The sequence below is a fragment of the Alligator sinensis genome, unplaced genomic scaffold (assembly GCF_000455745.1).
Source record: "Alligator sinensis unplaced genomic scaffold, ASM45574v1 scaffold32_2, whole genome shotgun sequence".
Taxonomy (NCBI): Eukaryota; Metazoa; Chordata; order Crocodylia; family Alligatoridae; genus Alligator; species Alligator sinensis.
The window spans coordinates 474,478-484,304 of NW_005842670.1; the positions used below are offsets into that span (position 1 = coordinate 474,478).

Sequence of the window (9,827 nt, forward strand, 5' to 3'; positions counted from 1 at the left end):
TTTTCTCATTTTCATGGAAAGTTTTCTCACAGTTCTAGGAGATTTTATCTTATCAGGGAAAGGCCAATTAATTGATCCACCTTTTTTCAAAGGATTAGGACTTGGAGGAGAAATTTCCATTGCTGTCGTCTCAGCCTTGTTTGTAAGTACAATTCCAGATCCTTTAAAAGAAAAGAAAAGGAATACTTTTTTAAAGCTGCCCTTTACTGGTAGTTTGCAGCAATAAAAATTCCTGAACTATGAAAGAAATAGCTGCTTTGTCACACTGCAATAAAAGCTGGGGTCTATTCACACAACCATCATGCAATAATTAGATGCATATGAGCATTTGGGGGGTGCGGTTTGCCGACTTGTTCACCAAACGTAGGCAGAGGGCAAGTCAGAAGCCTGATTTGTTCCGTTCTCCGCAGGCTCTGCACAGCAAAACAAAAGGGGTAGAAACTGCATATAAACAATTCATCCATCCCACCCACTTGTGTGCTAGTCCCATCTGTTTATACTGTGTCCTCAGACAAGTCTATTTAACTGTTTCATTGAGGCACAGATGCTAGAAAGCCATGGAATTAAATGGAAAGACTCTGAGATACTACAAATATTCCCTCCTCTGAGCAGCTGTATTTTTCACTGAAGCAGAGCTGACACTTCAGTGCTTCTCTTTCTTAGTTCCTAGAGCACTGGACAAGTTCACTCCTCCTGTGTTCTTCAGCATAGTTCTGCAGAGGAACATTCCTACAGCAGCCCTACATCTCATGTAGCTCCTTCTGTTCCCTCTAAGACAGCATCAAAATACCATTCCATTAAGGGCAAAAGGCCTCACAACCCTTTTCTCCCAGCTCCTCTTGGCAATACCATGCCCCACACTCTGCCACGGCAAAGGGAAGATGGAATGTAGTCAGCATTCATTCCTCCCAAAAGTTTCAACTTGCCCTGCTTCTTAGATGCCAACAACCCTCCCTCATTCCTGGCACAATATCCCCTTCTCAGGCCTGGAAGTCTGCCAGTTCCCAGGTGACACCCACCTGGGAAAAAGTTTCCCAGACTCAAACAAATCATGCCAACTGACACATATGATCAAGGGGGTGGGGAAAGATTTCCATCACCTGAACAATGGGATGAGACTGAAAAGGAATACCGACAGACATAAGCCAAACTCAGACAGTGACATCTGCATGCAGGACACACGCTTGACTACATGCCTTTCACCCTGACATCCTGAAACCAGGACATTCAAGAGAATTACAGCTCAAAGCTGGTGGGCCTAAGTTTCTTCTCACTTTCACCAGTATGAATCAGAAGAAACTCTACTGAAGCCAAGTTGTTGTATGCCCCTGATGTAACTGGGGCACACAACAGGGAACTGAGGCCACTAATTCCAAACTGATCAGATGATAGTACTTATTGCTGGAGCCTTCATTCAAAGCCACCCTTTTGTCCCCCAAGATATTTATGTTCTTCCTTAGCAGCAAAAGCGGCCATATTCAAACAGCAGCTTGGAGAATGCTACAACCTCCACCAAGACTTTAGTGCCACTTTACAAGCAGCAAGTTGTCTGTAGCTGTGAGGACTATAAGAGTGCACCCTCCTCCTATCCTGCCACAAAAGGAAGAGCCTCAGAATATTCAACAGCCCCAAACCTGTAATTTCTACAACTATGCAGGTAATCAAAACTCCTCAGTCTTGGAAATAAAATGCATGTTGCACAGATAAACTTAGTTGCCATTTAGCTCCTGTGCTTCCTGACTGCTTTTTTATTAAACTGCAACCACTGAGACTGCAAACACTGGTTCCCATCTTCTGCTAAAAGGGAAAAGGCGGATCTGCAATGAGCATATGAAAGTCAAGTAAGCAGCACTGTGTACAAAGATCACTCAATAAATCACATTCATTGGGATGTCTGCAATTCTGTTACTACCATTATAGGTTTTAAAAAAATCTTTCAACTTCAGTACTTAGCAATTTAAAAATCCAAAGCACTGTACAGTCACAAAGTAATCTTCATAATTCCTTTGTTAATCGATTTAACTTTTCACCATTTATGTGGTAGGTTTACTTTTTGCACTTCATTCAGCTTGAGGGGTGAAATCAGACATACCTGTTTCATTATTTTATTAAACTCTTAATTTATCCTTGCAAATGCTACTAAAGCTAAAGTTTTTGGCTTAACAAAAGGATTGCTTTAATGGTTTCCACAGAAGCAATTCCATTTTTGTTTAAAGTCTCTTGATAAAAAAATATTATGTTCTGAAGAATAACCCATAAAATCTGTTTCCCTAATAACTAAATTAATTTTCTTGTTTCCTCAGTTGCAGTGTCTCATTGAAGTAGTTTTCTTACAAGGAAAATATTTCCAGCATGCCTGCTGTGCTTTTCTGGCAAACAGCTAGTAAGAAATGTGGTATTTGATAAAACCGGACAAAGCCTTCCCTTGTACTGCAAATCACAGCACAGTCCCACTGGTGGGCTGCTCTGAAGCATTCTATAGTAATCAATGCCATACTTTAGCCTGCTAACATTAATCTTCCCTTTCTGTCAGAAGTCTCTGGCACAGGTTTAGAAAAGCAGGCCAACACATTAAACTTCCCTTGGTTTCATTAAAACTGAAGAGTCAATCTAACTTTCTGACTTGTGTGTCCAACTCTTGCTGCATTCAGCACTGAACAGTTAAAATGAAATGTGGCTGAGGGAAACTATAACAGTCAAAGTATTATGCAAGCTGGTATTCCCATTAGTGTTAAGCCACGTGTTGCTCCAGCAAAGCCAGAAATTTGCTGAAGTATGTACATGATTTTCAAAACTGTATATTAACTAAGAAGCTTTAAACAATCTGCAATATTTGTTCTTAATATATTCTAACAAATTTTTACTCTGCAACGCAGTCCACACTTTATATAGCTTCCATATAACACTGCTTGAGGAAATAAACGGCTTCTTGTTACAAGATCCTAACAAAATAGAAGGATGTTGTATAAAGACAATCTTAATTTTGCCCTTCTCTCCCCCAGCATCAGCACCTTACGATCATGCCTTTTACGCTTTAAAAATATCCTGCAGGAAGGATGGCAAGAGGAAATGATACAGAGAAGGTACCAACTGTTTAAATGACTACCAGCCAGTAAGATTAAATAAACATTCTGCTTTATAATTTACTGCTTCTGATGCAGACTGCAAAAGTCAACACTTACAGGGAAAAAAACAACAAGTTAAATTAACATAACCGAAAGCTATTGCTTCATGCTTTGATAGTCAGCTTTACATATTTTACATATTAATTACAATGCACTCTACGGAAAAACAGCTTTGAAGAATTTCAGAGATTCGTAAGCATCAGGCAGGCTATGAGTTTTCCTGGAAGGATATTATATTGAACAAAAATAACCTGCTATAAGTGCTTGAAGTGAACATTTATTCAGTTTTAGTAGAGCAAATTTTTGCTTGTGTAGCGTGACTGTACAAAATAATGAAGCCTTTTTAATGAAAGAAATGACGTCCAAGAAATGCTGTACTTCATAAATTCATGCAATTTTCCTTCTTTTAGGGCTCTGTATATGGAATCAGTGTCCATCTAGTCAAACAGGTTGGGCCCAACTTTAATTTACATCTACATAACTGTGCCCTGAGGGAATAAATTGGCTTAATTTAGTTTGAAAACTTCTAGGAACTGCTACATGCAGCACTATAAAAAAGCTTGTTGTATCCTGAATTAGAGCATATAAATTACTGTCATACTGACTGCCAACAATTATGCTATTTTAAAGGCATAATATTTGATTATTCCATTTTAAATATAAAACTTTCCCCTCCATTTTCAAAACGCATTCCCATTTTTTACATTTACTTTAAAAATTACCATGAAGCCTGTCATTTGCTTTGGAGGTAACGAGTTAAAATGAATGGATAACTGGCCAAACCAAAGGTATACCAGGTGCATCAGTCTCATAACTGTAATAGTCTGTTACAAATATAAAAGTAAAGTATATATTGCCAATAAAAACAAAACTCATGGAACTAAAACAGCTATTCAACCTAACTTTTTCCTGTAGGTTTTCCAGGAATACTTACCTTAGCAGGCATACTATATATAATCCTGAAACAATCTCTTTAAAAGTAGCACTGTGGTTACAACATCACAGTCAAGACTGAACCAGCTTTTGTGATGTTAAAAAAAAAATTTAAAAAATCCCCACACATTTATTCAGTAATGCAGAAAATTGTAAAACAATTTTTCCTTTTTGTCTGCATTTCTCAATCTTTTTCTCAGGGCAGCGATAAACTTCAGGACATTTATAAAACAGATTAACACAAACACCTCAGAACTGCCTTTGTAAGACACCTCAAAGGGCAGGAAAGACGCAATGAACACTTTTACACGTGCTTAAGGGTAGGGAAGGGGCAGTGCTTTAATTAGAGCAGCTCTGAGTCACTAATTAAAGCGCAACAGCGTTTCGTGTGTCAGTGTCCCCGTGCTTCAAAATGGCGGCGGGGACACTTGAACTAAAGCTTGTTGGACAAGCGTATATAAACACAAGCAAGCATGCTTCCTTTACCTAGTGTAAACTTGCATCCACTGGAACTTTTCTCAAAGCATAAATTGACACTCTATCTACACTTTCTAATGGAGAATCAGGTTACTTTAACTCTTACCTGTCCTACATATAATAACTATTTCTAAGTAACTTTTAAACAACTGGTACTATTCACAAAGGGAATTCAATTTCAAATCTTTATTTACACAAGTACTACTTAGTCAAGCAGATAATCCTGCCGGCTCTGGAAGAGTAAGGATTAAAGTAAAGAACAACTCACAGGATTAGGCCTCCAAAATGTATTTAAAGAAATATAATTTGGTACATTCCTGGAAAGTGCTGCTGAGTAAAAGTCCCAACATTTATTTTTTCCTTAAAACTGTTTTAAGACATCTAATATTAAATAGAAATGTATTTTAACAATACACAAAAGATAACTCATAGCAAGTGTTTTCAACCATCCCATTGTGATGAGTTTGAAAGCAGAACACGACAACACGAAGCTAGCCTGAAAGGACTAAACTAATGGCATTGACCCAGTGAAATGCAGTATATAAAAATCAACCAAAACCAACAGATTTCTGTCAGCTTTAAATATCTATGATATTACCAGCAACAAAATACAAAAGTGGTTTTAATCTTGTACATGTAGTGCTCTTTGCTCATACATCTTACTTTGTAGGCTAATTTTATAAAAATAAACTTTTCCCTAAACTGGGCATTTGACAGAAAATTATAGTTTAATGTGTTTGAGCGCATGCAGATATAGTCATCTAGCTGTTTCATAGCAATTGTGCCTGTAATTTTGATTCTGACATAATACTAATAAAGTTAAATTGGCCATGCTGTTCTTCATGTGGTAATTTTGTGTGGATGATCTGTCATTTTAAATCTAACTGAAAATAACTGTAGATACCTTAACAGGATTAAAACCAATGCTAGCTACTTCTTCACAATGAAGGCAATTACTTAACAGCAGGGACTCACTTCATAATCAATTAATCCTTTCAATGCAATCACTAGTCAATGCTTGCAAAAGGAAAACCGCATTTTATAAAGCTTAATTAACTCAATACACAGAAAAATGAACAGGAAGGGTCATCCTCAGTGTTACAGCACTTAATGACACATTTATATTAAAAAGAGCAGTTTTGCTTGAAGAAATAAAAATCACTTCTTTCATTTGAATTTTTTCCCATATCTGAAAGAATGCATTCTTTCAGAAGAAAGATGTTACCTTTCACAGATGAGCCTATGAACTTCACTTCATCAATCTACAGGATACAAAACATCATAGACTAAATACAGACATTGGATTAATGACACATAACCTGCCTGACATCTGACCCCCAGGTAAACCCTCTACTTTTTAGTGGCTATTCCCATTCTTCCTCCCCACCCCACCCCAACCTTCTCTCATCCATTGACTACAGCTACATTTATTCCCCTTCCCTCCCCACCTGTCTCTCACTTACTGACCACCTCAATTTACATTTTAACTGACTGGCTTTCTTGTATAGGTACTGGCCTCTGGCTACTTTACCACTCCATCCAGGAAGAGCACAGACCATCTGCAGATGCTTCCTCAGCCTGATGAAGGGTATTTGTATCCAAAAGCTTGCAAAGAAGTTTGCTAACTATGAGCTGGTCTACTAAAAGATATCCAGTTTACCCACAGAACCTTATCTACATATGCATTGGGAGATTAATTTCATAAACACATATCAAAAGTGTGCAGGGCCAGCACACATGAGGCTTTCCTACAGTGATCATGCTTACTGACCTTTGTGAAGTACTTCAAGAGCTACTGGTAAAAAGTTCCATGTATAAACACTGTATTACTCCTTCCTTTTAGCAAGCAAATGTAAGCATGCCTATTATTTAATGCAGACTATAAATTCAAGCCATTTCCAAACAAAAATATGCAGTTTCTTTTTACTGCAGTAGAAAGCCCAGCTCCAACATATACTCTGAAGTGAAACACTAACTTTGTACATCTACTACTGTATTTACCCCAACCCAAGACAACCCCCAGATACTTAGATTCTAGACATGGAAAATCATAAAGGTATTATAACTTTCCATGCCTAAAATCTAATTATTGGAAGGTCAGCTTAAATCCATTCTTCCCACTACTTTGGCAGGAAAGCAATGGAAAAGGGGGCATGTGGTGGGGCAAGTGGGGGCAAGGGCAGCCAGCCTGACCTTGTCCCCACAGTGCCTGCAGCCCCCACCACTTACCTCCCCCACTGCCCATCGCCTTCCTTCCACTGCTGTCCCCAGGTGATCTGGACTTGCTCCTACCCTGTGCTGCAGGGAGTAGCTTTGAAGCGATTCCAGCTCAGCCTGGGACAGCATCAGTAGCGCATAAGTTCTTCCTTACAGGCTCTACTACCTGCCTGGATCTCCTCCAACATCTCTTGCTGCAGGGAGCTGATGCTGGAAGAAGTTATGCATGTGCCACTGCTGCTGTCCCTGGCCTAGCCCTGCCAGCACTACCACTCCCCACAGCCCCCAGCTAGAATAGTCTAACTCCCACCTGATGCAGGCATGGGGGGAGTCTCAGAGCCAGTCCTGCCTACAGGTATAAGCTGTGGCAGTGTGCAGGCTCCTCCTTCCCTGGCTCAGCTCCCCTCCCTACCACACTGGTTACATGGGGCAATTTTTTATTTTTTTTTTACAAGCATCACAGTTACTTAAGAGGAACAAGTCACTTAATTTGAGATCTGGATGCAGCTAAAAACTTGTTTTAAGTCTCTAACAACAAACAATATTTAACTGTGACATTAATACCCCATTTTATACAACAAAACTGAGGATGAAAATTTAAACAGCTTGCCTAAGGACACAAGAAGCACATCTACACATGTGTATTAATGCACAGCAATAAGCAATGGAGCTTATTGCTGCTGGGCATGTGTCTGCACATGTGCCCAGGATTGCAGCACGCCGAGCTGCGGTGGAGAAGCCCCAGCTGGCAAGGGGTTCCAACATTCAGCCTGCCAGGCCGGGGCTGCTCCCTCTGGCTCAACATGCTGCAGAGGGGCTAGCTAGGGCACCAAGGTGCTTCAGCATGGGCTAGCCAGCAGGTGTACTGTACTACCCTGCTGCAGAGTAAATTAGTTTACTCCAGCCTAATAGGGGCACATGTGTAGACACCGAGATGTTTACTGCACAGCTAATTAGTCAACTGCACAGTAAATGTCTTTTGTAGATGCGCTCAAGGTAAATCAGTGCCAGAGTTGGAATTAGGACTCTGGAGTTCCATGCCTTTCATTCCTGTGCTCAGACCATATCTCATTTGCCTGATTGGATATTACAGGTCAGAGAGAAAACCCAAGTCATATGATCTGGTCAATGAGAAATTAATCTTTTCAAAACCTAAGACAAAACTTTAATATAATGCTAATTCACACAGTTTCACAAAAGTGAAAAATACGCCTCACTTGTCTTTTAGAATTTTCTGACAGAGACATGGGGTATATAAATGTATCTGAACTTCCAGAAAGGCTTTGATAAAAATGCAGTGCAAGAAATTCCTGAGAAAATTGAGCTACTGCAGGGCTGAAGTTCAAGATCCAGGGTTAGCTGATGGCTAAGACCAGAAGCATATTCATTTCTTCTCTCCATCTACAGGACTGTAAACTAAGCTCACTATACAAGATTCTTATTCTTGACAGGGTGTGAACCTCAAAGATCCATACCAGTATTTCCAGTTCCAGGCAGAGTTCAGAGACAACTAGAATTTCACGAAACTCACAAATTTTTACGTGCCAAAAGAGTAAATCTAATTTAAAAGTCATCATATTAAAGATGGAATCCTATATCACCTCATGAGATATTTTTGAGACATAAGTACATTTCCACTCTGAAAGCAGATTTACATTGTAGATAAAGGCCAAAAGTGGGTGTTCAAAAAGTTAGACATCAGAATTCATGCCCAGACATAAATGGTCTGCTTTTCAAGGGGCTGAGTACCTGGAGTTCCTTTGTGCAACTTGTAGGTGTTCAGCATCTCTGAATATTCAAGATGCCTATTTGGATACCTAATTCTATTAACCCAATCTTGAAAACAACAGCAAAACTTTCATTGCATTAAAATATTCACATTAAGGATGAGAAAGTTTAAGTTATTGTAAAAAGAAAATGAAGAGTAACATTCCAGTCCCATGGAATGAAGAGTACATTTCAGACCCATCTTACCTGTCAAAGGATTTTTAAATGTAGGACACTCCTCTATTGCTGACCCACTCTGAGTCTTGCACACAAACCTCTGCTTGTGCAGCTGCATGTGCTCCATGGAATGAATGGAATCTGCTTGATTAATTTCACTGGACTGAGCAGATGGACTGTCCCCTGCACATTCTGAGGAGCTTGAAAGGTCTTCACTGTGCCCCACTACTTTAGTCAAGTTACTTCCAGGCAACACCTTGTAATTGGCAGTTTGGGAGTCTAAATTAACGGTGTTATTCCCAGCAGAAAGATGGACTCTAGGGAAGTCAGAATCATCCTCTTCAGGGATTGGATTGTACCATATTTCTCCTTCATCATCTGCGTCATTATCCTCACTGAAATCTAAAGTACCATTTCTCAGGATCGAAGGACTTGGACTGTTTTGGAGAGTTTTTACAGAACTACAGGCTCCCACAGAACATTCCTGTCCTACCGGTGATTTCAAAGGAACCTGTGCCATTTTAGATTCAGATAAGGGACTTGGAGACTTGGGTACCTGGGTAATAGCTCCTTGCATTTTCTTACAATCATCTTCTTCCACATTAAGGGCCCTTAGAGTACTTTGGTGCAGCCAGTTACGTTTCTTAGAAACGGTGATGCTGTTTATCTGTGACCTGTGCTCAGGGACTTCAGCCGCCTTCCGGAGTTTGTATTCTCTCCTATTTGTTGATACGTACACATTCTCAATTAAATCTGTTAACAAAGAAAGGGGCAGGGAAGGTAAGGGAAAGATGCTTAGAACATTATCTTAGTTTTAATAACCACACAGAACAACAAAAATGATCTTATCGCTCCCACATTAGACTGGTATGAAAGTACAAAGAATATCCTAGTGTCACTATGAAATTCAATTTTAGTCCATCAAAAGGGAAGCGAACATGCATAAGCAAAAAAGAAGTCTAACTTGTCTGACCATATTTTTAACACTATGTAATATAGAATGCAAAACACTGACTATAAATGCCAACATAACAGCGCTGTTGAAAGGTCATGCATACTAGATGGAAAGAGCTGTTTATTCTGATTAAGAGTTGTTTTGAAAAAGTAGAAAAACCCTTAAATTCTACAGCA

At 39.4% G+C, this 9,827-nt stretch overlaps 1 protein-coding gene across 1 annotated transcript in view; it reads right to left on the reverse strand.

Moving 5' to 3' along the window:
* The window catches only part of SYDE2 (synapse defective Rho GTPase homolog 2), a 46,342-nt gene that overhangs the window by 29,684 nt on the left and 6,831 nt on the right, over positions 1-9,827 (reverse strand). The window contains 2 exon segments of the mRNA XM_025215745.1: positions 1-161; positions 8,727-9,449. The exon segment at positions 1-161 is cut by the window's left edge and continues 18 nt beyond it. Coding sequence (XP_025071530.1) covers positions 1-161; positions 8,727-9,449 — 884 coding nt within the window.